The sequence below is a fragment of the Pelophylax lessonae genome (genome assembly GCF_965119305.1).
Source record: "Pelophylax lessonae genome assembly, chromosome: 2".
NCBI classification, from domain to species: domain Eukaryota; kingdom Metazoa; phylum Chordata; class Amphibia; order Anura; family Ranidae; genus Pelophylax; species Pelophylax lessonae.
In genome coordinates this window covers 615,379,298-615,400,664 of record NC_138769.1, presented here as the reverse complement: position 1 = coordinate 615,400,664, position 21,367 = coordinate 615,379,298, and the positions used below count along the sequence as shown (strand labels likewise).

At 40.5% G+C, this 21,367-nt stretch overlaps 1 protein-coding gene across 1 annotated transcript in view; it reads left to right on the top strand.

Annotated features, from left to right (window-relative positions):
- ARHGAP20 (Rho GTPase activating protein 20) overlaps positions 1-21,367 on the top strand; it is a 211,706-nt gene that overhangs the window by 152,880 nt on the left and 37,459 nt on the right. The window contains exons 7-9 of the mRNA XM_082244937.1: positions 1,242-1,319; positions 8,161-8,227; positions 17,521-17,709. Coding sequence (XP_082101063.1) covers positions 1,242-1,319; positions 8,161-8,227; positions 17,521-17,709 — 334 coding nt within the window. The remainder of the gene's footprint in view (positions 1-1,241; positions 1,320-8,160; positions 8,228-17,520; positions 17,710-21,367) is intronic.

Below are 21,367 nucleotides of genomic sequence, written 5' to 3'. Positions count from 1 at the left end.
CCCTTAACCACTTGCCGACTGCCGCAAGTACATATACTGCGGCGGTCAGCCCCTCCTGGGCAAAGTGACGTACCGGTATGTCACTCGCCCACGAGCCAATAGGGGGCGAGTGCGCGCCGCCGGAGGCGTGCTCCCGCCCCCACTCGTTCCAATGTCCGCAGGCCACTCGCGATCTCCCCCTGGAGAGGGAAAAAGGCAGGCGGCTGATGTAAACAAAGCCGCCTGTCATTCTCCCTGGTGTAACTGCAGAGATCATACGATCCTGCTATGTAGGATCGTATGTCTCTGTGGTTACATGAAAAGCCACGCCCCTTGACAGTTAGAAACACTCCCCTAGGGACACACTTAACCCCTGGATCTCTAATAAAGTTTACCTCTTCCCTGCCAGTGTCATTTTTACAGTAACAGTGCATATGTATATCACTGATTACTGTAGTAATGTCACTGGTACCCCCAAAAGTTTCAACAATGTTAGTCAGGGGTCCGATCTGTATGTCGCAGTCCTGCAAAAAAAAATCGCAGATCGCCGCCATTACTAGTTTAAAAAAAAACAACAAAAATGACATAAATCTTTCCCTTAGTTAGTAAATGCAATAACTTTTGCGCAAACCAATCAAAATACGCTTATTGCGATTTATTTAACAAAAATATGTAGCAGAAAACAAATTGCCAACTTGGGTACAGCGTCGCACGACCGCGCAATTGTCCGTTAAAGTCACGCAGTGCCGAATCGCAAAATAGGCCCTGGTCTTTGAGCAGCCAAATCCTCCGGGGCTTAAGTGGTTAAACAGATATCAGAACAGGTATCCCCATTGGAAGGTTTTCACTCATTTCCTGTTCCAGTGACCGCTGATAAATGTTGTATATTTTATTACTTTTTGTGCTAATGACAAAGACCACCACTACAATTAAACAAAAGAGGGTGGGGGGTCAAGAAAAACCTGACATGCATTTTAATACATACATACTCTACACACACTAATACATGAACATCTTCCGTTATAAAAAAAACAACTTCGGAGAAGAATATTGAAAGGGGTGACCATTGTTTGTGAGAGGTTTGGGTTCTGTGTTGCTCCTAAATTACAGGGAAGATTTTCAACAGTGCAAGCTTTATGGATTTTCTGAAATATACTGATTTTTATCCTTAGACATGATCTATTTTTTTAGTTTTTTCAACATGATTAAATATAATTACATACAGTATATTTGAAATGTTAACCTTACTTTTTTTTCTATAGTCAAAAACACTGACTGTCACCAATGAAGACACGGTGGCTGATGTCATTAAAATGGCTTTACAGCAGTTTGGTGTAGAGGTAAGTGATTGATACCATTATACAGCAGAAGAATGTATGTATTTATAGTGAATGTAATCCCAACTGAATGAACTTTAGTTTGCTAAATCACTGTCTACCTAAAGCTAGCCATACATGGATTAAAATTTGGCCAGTTCAGCAGGGAGCGGACAAATTTTGATCGATGTATACGCAGGCTGATTGTACCCAAGTCTACCCATCGATTGACTTTGATACAACCAGCCTGTCAGATTTTTTACTGCCAGCAGCTATAGCCATTAGAAGTAACCATTGAATTCTGCTGGCACAATACAATAGCAATGCGGGAAGCAATCTCGCAGCGCCCCATCAAGACTTAATGTGTTAATGGGGGAATTGAGTGATTTTCTTTTGTTCCACTTGTAGAAGGAAAGAACTTTTGAAACCACTCTTTTTAACACAAATTTTTAGACAGTGTAATTTTGTCTTAATTACAGCCTAGCTGGTAAGTGGAAATCTTTTTGTTTGTGCTTTATAGTGCCCTAAATCTATGTTTGACATAATTTCTCATAGTATATAGTTTTTTCATCAAATCATTTCGTTTTGCAAAGTACCAATAATAGCATAACCTTAAGGCCCCTTTCACACAGGCGGACCGTTCAGATCTGCCTGTCCGTTTTTTTGGCGGATCTGAACGGTCCCCCCATGAATCTCTATGGGGCATCGGATGTCAGCGGAGACATGTCCGCTAACACCCGATCAGATCCGATCCCTCAAATCTGGACGGATGTAAACTCTATTTTCCATCCGTCCAGCGGATCGGATGGGATCGGATTAGAATGGACCGATGGTCCGCTCCCATCCGATTCCCCCATAGAGATGCATGGGGACCTGACAGCTGTGTCTGCGCATCCTGTATTTTAAACCCAAGCTCAGACCTGGACTGGCCATAAGGCACACCGGGCATCTGCCAGGTGGGCTGGGGCCGTCAGGTTCATGTCATTCTGGGTCCCGACTCCCCAGGCAGCTGCTTGGGGTGGCGTAGTTCTCCCGGCCTCTCCTTGGCAGCCTCTGCAGAAAGGGCCTGCATGTCCTTCTGGCTGGTTCTCCCTCCCACTCCCAAGGAAGCTGGGCTGCTTCTTAGGCTGGCGCTGCTCACCCAGCTTTACCGCGGCTGGACGCCCTCCTATTCAGCTCAGGTTAGTCAGGGGCGGGGTATTGGGTGTCAGCTGACTGTGAAGGGGGAGGAGCTGGAGGAGACTTCATCGGCCTCATGTCGGGAAAGGTGTCTCTGCAGTTGCAGACACCAGGGCCTGGACCGCTGACAAAGTAAGTGTCACTATGCCAGCCTGCCTGTTTGCCAAAAGAAAACTATGTTTCTACAGGATTCATGATAAAAGCATGCTTTTACACAATGTGAGTAAGGTGCCCTGCAATTTAAAGTGTACTGCATTTACCCAGTCTGTACTAAATATACTGCAATTACAAAAAAAAATTATAATAATTATATATATATGTATATATATATATATATATATATATATATATATATGAATGTAGTATAATATATATATATATATATATATATATATATATATATATATATATATATATATATATATATTTAGCACTGGCTGGGTAAAATGCAGTGCAGGGTTAAAAAAATCACATATCCACTTTAATTACAGGACACCTTTTGGGTATATATATATATATATATATATATATATATATACATACAGGTCCACTGATGAGGGGGTACCTCTAGTCTCCTGTAGAGGGCCTGGGCCCCATCAATTTGACATGAGGGCCCGGCAGCTTTAAGATTTATTAAGTGTGCAGGTAGTGCACATATATGCTTCCCTGTGGCTCCTAGGTTATTTATTGCCGATGCATTACATTTCCCCAGGCCTCATCAGTTTATCAGAGGGGCCCAGGAAGCTGTTTTAGAGAGGGGACAAAAGCCAATGCTAAAATGAAAGTTCTGGCCCTCAGCCTGCCTCCTTCAGTAAATAAGTGCTGGGGTGAGGTAGAGAAGGCAGGCTACACCTGGCAGTGGCAGACTGACAATAAGTGTCTGTCTGTGAGGGATTGAGGGTTCCAGGTCTTGGGGCAGGTTCACAGTGGCAACACAGGCTGCAGTGAAGTACAGTAAAGTCACAAATGCAAACACCTCACCCATGCATATAAATGATACAGCAGCTATGTGATCATCATCATTAGTATCAAGATGATGACCACATAGGCACACACAAAGATGCTTCCTTAGGCCTTAATTACACATGTTGAGGGGGAGGAAAAAACACACAGCTCAGACATCCATTTTTACCCCCCCCCCCCCCCACAATCTGTGAATGCTGTGACTGATTTAACCCTTTTACTGCCATCAACTTAAAAACGTTATCATTCACAGCTTGGGGAAGGGGTGGGGGGTTACACATACACCTGGCGGTTGCAACCATTGGAAGTGTGTGTAAATCTGATAAATTCAGTCTGCTGTCAAATGTAAACATTCCATGTCTGCACTCTGCAGCCCTAGATTGCTTCCGCACACCCTGGTCCCAGTGGACCTGGAGGCAATGTTTAAAACGTTACTTCTGGGTCCCGAGTCACTTTCCGCAGCCAATATGGTTGGGAAAGTAACTAGTGCCATCTGCACTGCATTAGATTAATTGGAGAACTGGTGTGACATCAGGGGTCTTTTCACATAAGAGACTTTTTCAGTTTAGTTTTAAAAAAAAAATGGAAAGTGTAAAACGCTAAAGTTCCACCCAAGCACCTAAAATCCCCTTTAAAAATGTCTGAGCCCCTATCCCCCCATACACACATGTAAGAAACTAAATACACATATTGGGGGCCCCTGTGCACAAAAACATTGATTGTACTACACTTGTAATTTATCACCCTGCACACTGGAATGAGGGCAATAATTCTAGGATCATTATTCATGGTTATCTCTGAACTGATGACCTGTATGATCTTTTAAAGTTTTACCTATGAAAATTTAGGGTGCTAAAATGTGTTGCTATTTTCGGGCATGCGTAATTTTAAGGTTTGACATGTTGGGTATTTATTTACTTGACATCTTTTATATTTTAACTCATCTTTTATATTTTACCCAAAAATTGGGTAATATATTTGTAATGTGCCCTAAAAATAACTGTTATCTCTTAGCCTGGGTTCACACTAAATGCATTGCGAATTGGCTCTGGATTTGCCACCGCATCTAAATTGCAACCCATCTATGTAAACCGATTGCATAGTGTATATTAACCTCCCTGGCGGTATGATTCTGTCAGGAATTCTGTACCAAAAGCGGTACAATTTTTTTCATGGAAATTTGGCGTTATGTATTATAGGCCTACAATTCTTAGTAATTACTGACTTAAACCTGACCAAAACAAGACTCTAGTAGACATCCCAGATGTGATAAATTTGAAACACAAACGCATGAATTATAATCGAATCAATAATATAATTTTATTATAGAATATATAATATATATAATAAAATTATATTTTTGATTCGATTATAATTCATGCGTTATATTATATATATATATGTGTGTGTGTGTATATATATATATATTATATATATATATATATATATATATATAACGCATGAATTATAATCAAATCAATAATATAATTATATATATATATATATATATATATATATATATATATATATATGTGTGTATATAGGTATATATATATATATATATACACATATATACATATATATATATAACCCCGCAATCGGTTTGCAATCACGATCCGATTCTGGTGCAGACAGAAAAAAAGGTCCTGCACCAGTTTGCTGCGAATGCGATGTGATTTGAGCCATACATATCCATGGCTCAAATCACACCCCAGAGACACTGCATGTAATTCGCACAGGAATGTGCTGCGATAAATAATATGTGCAGGATAAATATAACTAAAAAACATAGAGAAACCGGTAGTTGTCATTACTTGTAATTTGGGCTGCTCAGCCTAAAAGGCCCGGGCCTATTTTTTGTCCCAGTCCGGGCCTTCCAAGGCTAAAGGGGCAAAGTATTCCACAATACTCATAATCAAATAGTTTTAGATTCCCCAGCTCCCTGGTATTTGCCAGAGTTGCCAAATGGCTAGTCCAGGGCTTCTTTTATTTGTAAATGTTCTTTGTAGTTGTTCTACAAATAAACTCATATTTTAGGCCCCTTGCACAGGGGACCATCTAGCTATAGTGCTTTCTAGAATCTCAATGATAGGCTGCCTGCTGGGCTGGACACTGCACCTGTCCCTCCAGGCACACTTAAGTACCAAGAGAGCCACACTGCAGCTGGACAGCCCTATGTGCAAGGAACCTAAGACCTCATTCATACTGGCACTGTCAAACCTGCATTTGTATGCGATTTCAGGACACTTTTTTTTTTTTTTTTTTTTTTTTACAATTTTTATTGATTTTTTACTTTTTTAAAGCAAAGAAAACAAATATAACAAGCACTGGACATCTTATATAAATGCAATAACAGACCAGTATAGAGAATGAGAATCAAACTACATGAGCGCTAGAATAGATCCAGTAAGACTGTAGACTTCTAAATAAGCATAAATGCATGTAATAATGCCTTTCACATTGCCTTTTTACCTGCGTTTAGGTGTGGCCAGTTTAGCTGCTTTTAGAGAAAAATATAATTTTGTGGGTCCAGGATCTGACTTAGGGCAAGTTCACACCACATGCAGTCCAGTGCGTTTTTTTTTTCTGCATCAAAAGTGGAAAGTAGGTTACAGGCGGTCCCCGGGTTACAAATAAGATAGGGACTGTAGGTTTGTTCTTAAGTTTAATTTGTTTGTAAGTCGGAACAGGTAACTTTTTTAAATTTAGCTCCAGCCAGAAGAGTAAATTTTAGGTTTTTTGGAAAGCATAGGGGAGGGTTCATACCCCTGTACCATTTGTTTTGCTGTCTGTACCCCTGTTCATAAGATTTCACCTAACTTTCTGTCCCTATGACAACTGGATTTTGAAAATTTTGGGTTGTTGTGGAAACAAGGATTGGTGATAAAGCTTCAGTGGAGACACCTTTTCCCCATGATAACTCTTACAGGAGTGAATTTCCCTTCCTAGGGGTAGATTTCTCCTCACTTCCTGTTGTCTCTCTCTGTAAGTAGGAGTCGTTTGTAAGTCGGAAGTTTGTAACCCAGGGCCCTGCCTGTATATGGTTTCCAATGGCAAAGTTCACACCAGTGCGGTCAGTTCCAGAAAAAAAAGTAGAACATGCTGCACTTTTTCTGCACTGGACTGTGCACTGGAAATGCACTGGAACACATAAAAAAATTCACTGGACCCCTGTACAGTGAAAGAAAAAATGGAAAAAAAAAAAAAAGAAAAAAGCACTGGAATGTGCCAAACACACTAGCAACAGATGTGGAGTGCATTTTTGTGGTGTTGACAAGTTCTAAAATCTTTAAATGTGGCTAAATGTATCTATACTTGGCTAAACCTGCTTTAGAGCAGGGCCATTTAAATGCAGGAAAAAGTGATCTGGGATGCAAAAAAAAGAAAATGTTTATACATCTCAGATGACTTCTTCTGCCTAGAACATGGAAGCGCAGGGGTTCCAGTGTGAATGAGGCCTAAGGCCAGGTAGCGTGAGCTCTGCAATGCATTATCTCAAGTTCCAGCACCAGCTTCAGTGGCGTGTCACTCTGAATGTGTGGGATGACCATTTCCTCTGCTGTCCATCTTCTTGGCTAATACAATCATCTCCCTTTCCCAACTCTCAGCAGCTTGTCAAATATTTCGTAATTGCTGTTCCGTTCTGATTTAAATCAAAATTCCATTTTACATAATATCACAATATCCTTCCAACATGATGTAATCTTCAGCAGGGATTATTTGTAAAAACTGTGCTAGAGATAATCAATTTCACCTCTGGAAGATTGTTTTCATAACTGTGCGGGGATTACTCGCTTGCAAAGTCACCAACGGATGGAGGGATCACCACAATTATAATATGTAATCTAAGCTGTACATTGCATGACTGGTTTATAACAGGAAGGGAATCATTCCAAATATTATATATATATATATTATTTCTTAAAGCCAGCCATACATGGATTCGAATTCAGCCAGCTCAGCAGGGACCAGATGAATTTCGATCCATGTATGGGCAGGGAGGTTGTACAGAAATCGATCTACCAATAAAGTTCTGTACAACCACCTTGTCAGATTTTCCTTGATCGATCAGCACCGCAGGGTGTAGCCTGCAAAGCTGATCAGTGTATTCTGATGGTGGGAAAGTCTCCCTGACATCAAAATACAATATCGCAGGGAGGGTTCCCCCATCCACCCCGAATGTGTGGATGGGTAAAATAGGTCAGTTTTTTTGTTCAACCCACTAATTGATTCATCTATGGGCTGGCTGACTCTCTGTTTGGTAAACCAGTGCAAGAAGCAATGATGGCATGAAGCCTTGGGTTTTATACAATGTATTTTTTTATACAATAGTGGGTGAATGAGTCTGCAGTGTTTGTATTACTAAAGAAATATTTTCCAGAGTCAGGGAGGATTTGTATACAATATGTGTTTCAACCTTTGCAGTTGTCTTTTAAGGCCTCATTCTCAAGGGATTTAAATCAATGCTTGGGCAAGAATGCAGCATATTCCTGGAGCTGGATTCACAGGTGAATGTGGATAGTTGTGGCCTCTCAGCCTGTACAAAGCAAGGATAGGCTGCCTGTGGGTGTTTGGGTTGTAATCACACAGTGATTGCCTGTAGTTACGGACAGATAAGCCCTCCTGGATTTTAAAAAAGATACAAAATTCTGTTTACAGGGTAAAGTTAAGATGTGTGGCCAATAAACTTTCCTCAGTTCATCTTCTATTGTGTTCTCCGCAGGGCTCAGATACAGATTACCAGCTGTGGGTCACCTCGGGCAAAGATGATGCTCCTTATCCTCTTATTGGTACGTACAAGGAATGTCATCTTCAGCTTAAGTGTTTAAATGGAGTCTGTCACACAGTCACATAGATATGACAAGAATGTATGAATAGCTGACCTCTGCAATCATTGCACAACAGATAGATGCTATTGTTGCAATCTATTGATTTACCCTTCAAATTCATTTCAGGTTTCAGTAAATTATGAGTTATAGAATGCCCAGCCCATCAATTACATATTCAGAGGATGCCAAACACTTACAGTGATCAATAAGTCTTCTATATATATGTTAATCTATTGATAGATTAATTATCCATTTTACACTATAGCTTGTTGCACTAGTAAAAGAGCATTAGGTCTGAAAAGGCATTAATGTACTAAACTGACAATATGAAAATGTCAGAAGTGTCTGAGACATTCCTTCATGTTCAAACTCTTCTGTTTTTTTTAAGGGTTTTTTTGAAAGGTCCAGCTCCTCCAAAACTGGCATTTCAGTTTTTAGTGGATGCTGCAGATTTACACTATATGGACAGAAGTTTGTGGACACCTGACTGTAATACCTATATGAGCTTGGCGGACATAAGATTTCACTACTATGGGTAGGGTAGCATTATTTTAGAGTTCGGGCCCTTGCGTGACTACAATAGCCTCAACCTTTCTAAGAAGGCTTTCCGCAAGATTTGGAAGTATGTATGTAGTTATTTCTGCCCATTCAGCCAAAAGAGCAATTGTGATGTCAAGTACTGGTATTGGACAAGAAGACATGGTTTACAAATGACATTCCAGTTCATCCCAGAGGCATTTAATAGGGTTGATGTCAGAGCTCAGTGCAAGCTACTCCAGTTCCTCCACACCAAACTCATCAAGCCATGTCTTTATGGACCTGGCCTTCTGCATAGGGGCACAGTCACACTTGAACAGAAAAGAGTCACACACTTAAATGTCTTTGTATGCTGTCTGTAGCATAAACTGTGCACTTCGTTGGAAACACCTGAACTCATTTATTTGGAGAAGTGTCCACATGCTTTTGGCCATAAAGTCTATGTTACATGACAGTTTCTTGTGTCCATTGGGAAGTACAGTGGTGATAACCCATGTCTATACATCTGTTGGGAGCATTACAAAGGGGTGTCAAAGTCCCTTTTGGATTATCAATTTACTTCACATTTGAAGTAGTAGTAACACCTTAAAGCTGGATACACACTAAATATAGAATGGTTCAGCAGGAAAGGTTAGATGGCAGAGCTGCAGAATGCAGAGGGAGCTGTATCTTCAATGCTGGTTGTAGTTCCTCTATAGCAATGCACATAAATTGGGCTTTAGCCTTGGGTGGAGCTATATCACAGAACAAACAAAAAAAAATGTGGTTTTATTTGCAAACCACTAAACAGATCTAAACAGGGCCAAGTGCTAAGTGCATGAAGGATGCAATTTTCAACTGCTTCTTTAAAAAGAGTATGATTATGTTTAAATGTTTATTTGTCCCTCACCACTAAAAGGGTTTTCCCTTTGCTGTGGTCATTTATTATTTATGCTTCAACATTTTGTTAATCAGGATAATCTTTTGATAATATTGGGTTAAAGTCAATTTTCAGGAAGTGAATCCCCTCTGTATCCAAACTAAAAATACATTTTTGGCTAGAGTTTCATTTTAATGTCTACAAGTCTGCTGGTAGGCAGTTTTTTCATGTGAGGCTATGGCAAACTCATATACCCCTTTATAAAAATAGTTTTGACTCAAATGTATCCTGATCTCCATAGTTAGCATAAATCATAGCTTAAAAAAATGCACTTCATCGATAAAGCACCAAATATATTTTGTAAATAAGCTTAGGCCAGCTTCACACCTTTGCATTACATTATTGGGCACTTTAATAGACTCGTTACTGCAATGCCTGGAACTGGTGCTTGACTGTAGATTGACTGTCACTCAACAAACTAAAGCAATGTGTTCCCAAAACAGTATCAGGTGTGGTTTCTTCTTTGCCAGGGTGCATTGGCAGCCCTTCAAAATGCATGGGCTGCCATAATTCAATGCGCATTAATGTGCGTATGTTATCGCACCACATTGTTGTGAAGCTGGCCTTAAATTAGATTTACTAGATCCTAAAGTATTCACTGTTTAAATAGTTTATTAACGTGTTTGTAAAGTCTTGTTTTTTTTCTATTAAACTAACAAACATGTTATACTTACCTCCTCTGTGCAGTTGATTTTGCACAGGGCAGCCCAGATCCTCCACTTCTCGGGTCCCTGGCTGGAGCTCCTGACCCCTCCCTCCAGTTGAGTGCCCCCACAGCAAGCAGCTTGCTATGGGGACACCCGATCCGAGCTGCTGCCTTGGGTATCCATTTAGGCATGGCGCTGCCATTCGTCCCCGCCCCCTCTCTCCTGATTGGCTGATTGACAGCAGCGGGAGCCAATGGTGCCACTGCTGTGTCTCAGCCAATCAGGAGATAGAGTCCCGGACAGCTGAGGCAGTTGTGGATATCCTTGGAAAAAGTTCAGGCTCAGGAAAGCATTGAAGGGGGAAGGGCTGAGGGGGGCTGCTGCACACAGAATGCATTAAGATAAAAAAAACTTTCTGACTTTACAACCCCTTTAAATTTAGGTGAAGTGACCCATCCTCCCATAAATACAACAGGAAAAAACCCTCTGGGTGGGACTTTTAAGGGCAATGGGTAGACAAAGTATGAATTTCAAAAAAGTATAAGATATATATTTTATCTTTTCCTATATTTTCTTATACTTTTTTGAGATTCATACTTTGTCTACCCATTGCCCTTAAAAGTCCCACCAAGAGGGTTTTTCCTGTTGTATGTATTGATTTTGGGATGCAGGCATACTAACCTCTATTTGGCTCCAGTGTAAGGCAATTACATCACCCCATATAGATCATCTCTTCCCCCTCAATGGTTCATGTGCAAATATAGAACTTCTAAAAATCTGTATTTACATACTGTATAAACACATAGACAAGTCCCTGTGCCCATGCACCCAGCGCTCAGGCCACTCAAGCAACAAGCATGTGAAGGGCTTAGGGGACGTGCGCGCTCTCCATGCCCCGAACATCAAGATCCCGCAGACATGCTGTGTTGTACTAAAAAAAAAAAGTAGCGCTAATATTAAAACAAAAAATATTGGCACATGAAACATTCCTCGACAGATGTATAAAGTTTCCAGGGCACTTGAAGCAAAACAGATTACATTAATCAAAATATAACAGATAAATATTGAGAATAACCCTTATGAAATCAAGGAAAAATTGTGCCAGTAATAACAAATGAAAGCTAATGAGTGCGGAAATAGTTTCAGTGTATTCAGTAAGCAATGACAGCGTATGTACTAAAAAGAGAATGGGACCTACATTTTTGATAACAAATAACTACGATCCATAAGTGCAAATACAAAATAACGTTTTTCAGATCAGTTATTTTCCTACTCTCATTAGGCTTAAAATCAGGTGTATATACACCAGGGCTTTTTTCTCAGAGAATAGGTGCAGGTACTAACCCTTCTAAGTAACCCCTTATCGTCGCCCCCAAAATCCAACTCCAAACACCATCTTCAGGTTCCACCCCCTACCCACCTCCCAGTACAGCTCCTTTTAGAGAATACAGAACCCAGTAGCATTTTTGGTATGAATTAGTTATTTAGAACTTGTTAATGAAAGGCATTAAAATAGGTACCCTGCAGCCAGTAAAAAAAGACCCCCAGCAACAATAGATCCCCCCAGCAAAAATACATCCCTCCCAGCAACAATAGACCTCCTCAACAAAAATAGTTCTTCACATCAACAATAGATCCCTCCCAGTAACTAAAGACTACCCCCCCCCCCCCCAGCAATAATAAATTCCCCCAGCAATAATGGACCCCTGACAACAAAATTCCTCCCAGCAACAATAGACCCCCACCAGCAATAATAGATTCTTCATCAGCCACCACCAATAGACGCCTCCTGCAACAATAGACCCCCACCAGCATTAATAGACTCTCCAGCAGCCACCACGAATACCTGCAACAATCTACCCCCACCAGCATTAATAGATTCTCCAGCAGCCACCACCAATAGACCCCTCCTGCTACAGGAATTCTCCCCCAGCAGCAAAAGTTCCCCCCACCAACAGTAATAGAACTCTCCTGCAACAATGGATCCCCCCAGTGACAATAGACCCTCCAGCACACCACCAAAACTGCTTGGCAATATACAAACCCAATTCCAAAAAAGTTGGGATACTGTACAAATTGTATATTGTATATATTGTATTCACAATATAATATAGATAACTTATCAAATGTTGAAAGTGAGACATTTTGAAATGCCAAATTTTGGATAATTTGGGATTTCATGAGAGCTACACATTCCAAAAACGTTGGGATAGGTAGCAATAAGAGGCCGGAAAAGTTAAATGTACATATAAGGAACAGCTGGAGGACCAATTTGCAACTTATTCGGTCAATTGGCAACATGATTGGGTATAAAAAGAGCCTCTCAGTGTGCCAGTGTCTCTCAGAAGTCAAGATGGGCAGAGGATCAACAATTCCCCCAATGTTGCGGCGAAAAATAGTGGAGCAATATCAGAAAGGAGTTTCTCAGAGAAAAATTACAAAGAGTTTGAAGTTACATAGTTACATATAGTTACATAGTTACATAGTTACATAGTAGGTGAGGTTGAATAAAGACAATAGTCCATCCAGTTCAACCTGTGTAGGTGTGTGTGGCTGTAATCATCTCACATACCCCTGAATGTTCTGATCCTTGAGATGTAAGTCTAAGAGTCTTTTGAAAGCCACCATACTACCCGCAGAAACCACCTCTTGTGGTAGAGAATTCCACAATCTTGTAGCCCTAACAGTAAAGAACCCCCCACGTTGCCTGAGGTTAAAACGCTTCTCCTCTAATCGCATTGTATGCCCTCGAGTCCTCATGCAATCCCTTCAAATGAACAGCTTTTTTTCTAAGCTGGGATCCCCATTAAGATATTTATAAATTGCTATCATGTCCCCCCTCAGACGTCTCTTCTCCAGGGAGAATAAATCGAGCGATTGTAGACGCTCTTCATAGTCAAGGTCCTCCAATCCCCTAATTAGTTTAGTTGCCCTTCTCTGGACTCTCTCCAGCTCCAACACATCCCTCCTGAGGACTGGCGACCAGAACTGGACAGAATACTCCAGATGCGGTCGGACCAGAGTTTTATAAAGTGGAAGGATTATAGTCTTATCTCTGGAATACATCCCTTTCTTTATGCATGCTAATATTCTGCTGGCTTTGGCAGCTGCCGCTTGACATTGCATGCTGTTGCCTAATCTATCATCAACCAAGACTCCCAGATCCTTCTCCATTTTTGATTCCCCCAAGGGTTCCCCTCCTAACGTGTATTGTGCTTTTATGTTTTTAGTCCCCAAGTGCAAAACCTTACACTTCTCCACGTTAAACCTCATTTGCCATGTCGTTGCCCACTCTGTAATTTTGTCCAGGTCATTCTGTAGGATATCTGCTTCATGCTGTGCAGTTATTGCTCTGGCCAATTTTGTGTCATCTGCAAAAACTGATATCGAACTACTGAAGTTATCATCATCTACACTGCATAATGTCATCCAAAGATTCAGAGAATCTGGAACAATCTCTGTGCGTAAGGGTCAAGGCTGGAAAACCATACTGGATGCCCGTGATCTTCGGGCCCTTAGACGGCACTGCATCACATACAGGAATGCTACTGTAATGGAAACCACAACATGGGCTCAGGAATACTTCCAGAAAACATTGTCTGTGAACACAATCCACCGTGCCATTCCCTGTTGCCGGCTAAAACTCTATAGGCCAAAAAAGAAGCCATATCTAAACATGATCCAGAAGCGCAGGCGTTTTCTCTGGGCCAAGGCTCATTTAAAATGGTCTGTGGCAAAGTGGAAAACTGTTCTGTGGTCAGACGAATCAAAATTTGAAGTTCTTTGTGGAAAACTGGGATGCCATGTCATCCGGACTAAAGAGGACAAGGACAAGCCAAGTTGTTCTCAGCGCTCAGTTCAGAAGCCTGCATCTCTGATGGTATGGGGTTGCATGAGTGCGTGTGGCATGGGCAGCTTACACATCTGGAAAGGCACCATCAATGCTGAAAGGTATATTCAAGTTTTAGAACAACATATGCTCCCATCCAGACGTCATCTCTTTCAGGGAAGTCCTTGCATTTTCCAACATGACAATGCCAGACCACATACTGCATCAATTACAACATCATGGCTGCGTAGAAGAAGGATCCGGGTACTGAAATGGCCAGCCTGCAGTCCAGATCTTTCACTTGTAGAAAACATTTGGCGCATCATAAAAAGGAAGATGAGACAAAGAAGACCTAAGACAGATGAGCAAATAGAAGCCTGTATTAGACAAGAATGGGACAACATTCCTATTCCTAAACTTAAGCAACTTGTCTCCTCAGACCCCAGACATTTGCAGACTGTTATTAAAACAAGAGGGAATGCCACACAGTGGTAAACATGGCCTTGTCCCAACTTTTTTGAAATGTGTTGATGCCATGAAATTTAAAATCGACTTGTTTTTCCCTTAAAATTATACATTTTCTCAGATTAAACATTTGATATGTCATCTATGTTGTATTCTGAATAAAATATTGAAATTTGAAACTTCTACATCATTGCATTCTGTTTTTATTCACAATTTGTACAGTGTCCCAACTTTTTTGTAATCAGGTTTGTATATATTCAGTGCTGGAGGTGCCAGGACTGCATTCCCCCAGGTTCCTGCTAAAAAAATGTTTAAGATGGCCAGTAGGGATCGGCTAAACTGGGAGATTTTGGTGAAATGTTTTAATTTTGTCAAAATGAATTGGTGTTAATGGGAAAGACAAACCTAAACTCTGACATGCAATATTACATTTTAGTAATCCTCAGTCTCTTCTACTTTGAAAATAAATTGGAACTTGTATTTTTATTTACTGTTTAATACAATTTTTAGGCATGTTTTCAATCTGTTTCCGCCTTCATGGCCTAGGCTGAAATGACATTATTGCTCCAACCTGCAGACTCCAGGGATATCATCATCATACATCCCAGCAGTCTTCAGGGTTTTTTCTTTTGCTTGTGGGATTATGACACCAGTGAGAGAAGGGACTTTTTGCAGCATCTGCTTGCTTACATGCTCCTCATCTGAGTGAGGGCGGAATGAATTCCAGGAAGTGAATACATATCCGAATCCCCTGCCCTTACTAATATGGGGCATGAGAAGAGAAGCTCAAGACAGCATTACAAAATAATTTTGTAAAAAAAAACTAAGGCCTCTTTCACAAGGGTGGCTTGGGAGTGGCATTTAAAAAAGGCAGTTGAGCAACTGTTTTACTGCCCTACGACCACCCACCTATAAGCCTATAATACAGCCGGAAGTTGCTGTTCACATGCCAAAACAATAATGCTTTGCAACGCAGCCAAGGAAAACTTAGCAAGGGCATGTTGAGTTGACAGGTGGCGGCACCGCCTGTCAAATTTGGCTATTCAAATCAATGGGGCATCACCGCAAACCATGAGCCACATGCTTGGTTCACGATTGCAGTTCATTAGTCCCATTAAAAATTGCTGTTTTGGCAACAAAAAAGAAAAAAACAGACATTTAAGAGGCAACAGGATTCCCTCCTGAGCACCTGACAAGTGACTGCTTAGTCGCACTTTGAAAATCTATCAACTAGCTTTTCAGAGAATATGCAAGAGTAAACTATAGGCTGCGGAAATAATGGTCGAGTGAGTTTTAATTGAAAATTCACATAGCTCACAACTGTCTCTGATTTGGAACAAAGTCCCTATGTCCCTCTGTCCTCATTTGTCCCTCATTTTGATCTGATCTATATAGCTGTATACAAAATTCACTATTATTTTTCAAAAAGTATTTTCCTGTGCTAAATCTTTCATCTGATTTCTAAATTGCTGCATTTGGAAATTTCAGAAGCCACTATAAAGGAATAGTTGTTAAAAAAAAAAGCACTTGAGGCTTTACCTAATCGTTAGATCATATAATTCTCCTTGGCTGGGGGTGGGGGGGGGGGGGGGGTTCCTATGCCTACATACTTTAGCTAATAAATGTCCTTCGTTCCTATCTCGAGGTATGCATTCATAGCAATGTTTGATCCTTTTTGTTTTACTGGCAAAGATCAAGTTAAATTCTGCTTTAAATTGGTTTTGGTGGGCTTTAAAGGACAAACCCACACATCCACTAAAACAGCCGTCATTAAATGGTGACCCGCGGTCTGAACACGGACCAAGCGAAGCCCCTGTCCGGTTTGTCAGGAAGCCAGTGTAGTGCCTCATTTCTGCCACTCAGCAGTCATTGGTAGCTGGGACTGTGGGCGTCCCAGCAACCAATGACATTGTGTGTGTGCCTCGCCCCCTGCTGCTGACTATCTTGTGGCTCCGGGCTCACTCTCCCTGCCAGGCTGCGAGTTAAGGTGTGACATCACGTGCGCATTTCACCCCCTGCTGCTCGCTATCTTGTGGGTCTTGGCTCCCACTCCTTGCTGGCTGTGAGATATGCTATCTTGCAGCTAACGCCCGCTGCAGCCTGCAACCTCTGCCGCCTCCTACCCTCAAGGTATGTGGGGTGTGATATTTACAGGGTCACATTTTCTGTTAAGGGGCACACATTCTGGTAAGGGCACGCTGATAGGCACATTTTTTGTTAAGGGGCACTCTGATGGGGACAACAAAAGGACCTTATATAATAGGGCACTCTAATGGGGACAAATTATTTAAGGGGCACACTGATGGGAGACACCAGATGTAAGGGGGCCTTCCGTTGCAGAAACCTGATGAAAGTGGGCACTCTGATGGGAATACCTGATGTAAGGTGGCTCTCTGATGGGAACACATTACCTACTTTCTTACTCACCCCCTTCGACAGGGGCAGCCTACCATATTGTATACATCTGTAGTGGGAAAAAGTTAGTGCTACCCATGCCTTCAAGCTAACACCCAATAGACAAAAGAGGTAAGTAAGCACCTGGCCAGAAAAAGGTCAGCTTAGACTGACCACTGATTACTGCATTCACCCCCAGTTGTCACAGACCTTACTGATTTCCACTTGATTTCCAAATGTAGCATTAAAAATAATGCAGATATAACCCAGTGGTGTTTGATACAACCTCATAGACAATAACAGCTAAATTAGCTAACATTAATTGTAGATGCATAATAACTATATACATATATATATATATATATATATATATATATATATATATATATATATATATATATATAATATATATTACATGGATGGTCAATATCTTTTACACTGTAATTTTTGTGTCTTTCTTCAGGGCATGAATACCCATTCTCAATAAAAATGAGCCATATTCGTGACGCACTGCCACAACTCCAGGCAGGGAAGGAGCCTACCTGTCCCTTAAATCTGGAGGAGCCCTTCCTCATGGAACAGCTTCCTCGGGAGATGCAGTGTCAGTTCATACTGAAGCCCAGCCGTATGGCCATATGCCATCCGCTAACTGGTGAGTGATGCTTGTTACAGGGGCCCTTTCAGCCTACTGAGTGTTATTCCTGCGAGCTGACATAATGAGAACGGCACATTCCAGCAGCCTGAAGTATTTTCCTAGAATTTACGGCATGTTTACACATGTTCGGAAAAGTAACATTTTCAGGAAACCGTCCTCTGAGGCCGCTTCCAATTACCACAACAGGGAATATTTAAAAATCCATCCCGATATATGTTTACTTCGAAATACATGTTTCTCTCTTTCTATATTGATATTCTTCTGTGTGTGGAGGGAAAGGGGAAGGGGCAGCATTCCACAGTTTAGTTAGTAAAGAGAACCTATTGTTTACCTGCAGTTTTCATGAAAAAAATTGTTGACCATTTTTGTAGGTTTAAAATTTTGCAAAAAAATTGTAGTTTGTTTACTGGATTACCAAAAATAATACATGCCCGGACTCCATAATTGTGAAAAGTATATTTAGTTCCATTTAGCAGCCTTAAATATCCAAGGTGCTAAAAGTTTCTGTAATTTTTTTTTTTTTGTCAGATTGTTTTTTACTTGGGGAAAATGAGTAAGTAAACCCCAGCATCAGAGAACATGCACAATCAACAGATAGGTGTACAGCTGACTATGCTTCACAAAAAGACAAACAAAAAACATATAATATAAAAATGAAAAAATCAAACAACGTACAGACGCCAAGTTTCCCAACACATAGAGCTATGCCATGGCAATACCACCACTATGATATAATATACACACAAGCAGCGCTAGTTAAGGTAAAACACAATAGTATGAAACATGTTCATCAAAGTCCGACATGCATGAAGATAATCCAAGAAGTTTTAGAGCACGAACTTCCACCCAGGTATTGGAAACTGCAAAGTAGTGAGATAGAGCCTCCACCACACACTGACTCTTACCGACAAGTATGGATCTTCAATGGTCAAACACAGCAGTGGGTGATTTGAAGGATTGTATTTCTTGCCAGTGTTTAAGCTAGCTGCTGGTGATTAGCAGGGTGTGCAGGTTTATTTGCATTAATACCGCCACTATGCATTAAATCACAATAATCTGTAAAAATTCAGGCATCTTGCTCATGTGTTGATCAACTTGGGAGCTTGAGCTGGAAGAGCTAAATCAAGTCTATGCAGTTCCACCTGTCCTAAATGACTGCATCAACCAACCAGGCTATTGGCTAACCAATTGTGTAGTTTAGGAAAATGTCTACCTAAGTAATACACCCATCAAAGTAGACGCACTCAACTTTCTGCAGCAGCACAGGAGATGTCAACAAACCTTCTTCACCTTTGCTGCTGCAGGAGCAGTTGACCATCCTCCACCCACAATGGTTCCACTAGTTGCTGCACCCTTGTTGATGGTATTTCATTTTACATATCAAGTAAGCACATAGGCTTTTGATCTGTATATAAATAAGATTTTCACAATATATCACTTTTCTAGAATCTTCTGCTGTAAAGCCAGCTACTTAAAACACCTTTTACATATAGAAATGTATTGCAATAAAATGCACAGATGAAGGAGTTAAGCAGCCAATACACAGCTTTTGATCGCAATGCCCCATGGCAGTAGGTAAGCAGCTTCCACGGGCAGGCTAATTATAACTTAGTCTATGGAGGTTGACCTTTAAAGTCCATTGTCATGTGCAATGTCTAGCCTTCCCATATGAGCCAGATGCTAAAGATAGATCTATTTCTGCTTAGTTTATCGATATTTTTTCTATGTGTGACTGGACAAGGTTTAAGGATAAATAAATAAATTAGGTTCTTCTGAATGTAGCGAAACAGTTTAAAGGGTCTGTGTACTTTTGAAAAATTTGGAATCCTATCTGACCCAATTAACTTTATAAAATTTGGCAGAAGAATTACAGACCTCATATGTAGACAGATCCTAGTTCTCACTGCTTGGTCTGACCAAGGTATAGAGCAGTGATTATGTCCTCCAGCACTGCAGCTTCATATGAAACCCTGATAGACAGAATAGTAATTAACCTAAATGTCTGAATCATGCTTGTGGGATTGCATTTATTTCCCATGTTTTGGTCAGGCTCATGCAAGAGGCAAAGTGCAGCCAATAAAAACGACTCCAGCCCTGAGCAGTCCAGGCAATGAGAACATGAGTTAAACTGCATCTGTGAGAGCTAAATATGATAAGAAGACCTATGTGCATGCACATGTGTAAGGATACCAGTTTCTTCCTGAAGTGCACTCACCTCTTCATCATTTACGACAGGACGAGGATCATTGGTATATCAACCATGTGCAGGCTTCTATTAATGTTTGTAGACCTTGATGGGGTAAAGTTTTCCTAAGAACCCGGCTTTTATATGATATTTCCCCTCGGGCTACACAATGAGAAAAAAACTCTTAGGGCCCTTTCACACGGGCTGAAAAACTGACAGACAGACCTGATCCATTCACCCCTATGGAGCGGCAGATGTCCGTAGTGACATGTCCGCTGACATGTGCCACCATACGATTCGATCCTGTCCACAAAATCCAGACAGATTGTTGTCCTATTTTTCATTTGTCAATATTTTCCATCCGTCTGACAGATCATATCAGATATGATCAGATAAAAATGGATAGGCAGTTCATTTTCACCCTATCTTCCCATAGAGGAGAGCAGAATTAGCGATCAGCGTAGCTCAAGGAGCCAATCAGCTGTACTGCAGTGCTCAGGTGCTAACGGGAACAATGCTGACAGAAGGAGTAAGCAGAGACAAGCTTATCAATCTACTGCTTTTCCTTTTACTGTCCAGTTACAGGCTGGGCACTAGACCTGGAAAGTCTTCTGGTCTGCCATATAGAGCTCTGCTTTTTGATGGAGCATTGTACATTTTAGAACTAGATGCAGAATAACACAATCCTATGGGAAGTAAAACAGCTCCAGTATATGTATTTCACCTGTGTGTGTATAGTTCATTGCTTAAAGTTCAGATTTATGGCCCATTTCCTAAATAGCAAGCGATAAAACTGCAAGTTTGAAAATGACTTGCTAAGCTATTAACCTCCCTGGCGGTATGATTCTTTTGGATTTTAGGTGCTGAAAGCGGTACCATTATTTTGCATGCAATTCTTGTGAATGAGCAGCCCAAACCAACTGTATACATTCATTATATATATTATATATATATATATATATATATATATATATATATATGTATGTATACATATATTATGTATACATATATTATATATATATATATACGTATATATATATATATATATATATATATATATATATATAATGTATACAGTTGGTTTGGGCTGCTCATTCACAAGAATTACGTATATATATATATATATATATATACGTGTATATATATATATATGTATATATATACATATATATGTATGTACGTATATATATATATATATATATATATATATATATATGTATATATATATATATATATATATATATATATATATACGTATATATATATATATATATATATGTATATATATATATACATATATTTACATAAAAAGTACAGTAAAACTGCAGGAAAGGGCACTGGGGGGCAATGTAATGGGATTTTATTTTATTTTGAAAGGTATCAGTGTGTTTGGTGTGTTTTACATTTGAATTTGCCGCCGGTTCCACCCCCCGGCGGACGTCACGTCGCCGGAGACGGAAGCCGGGGCTC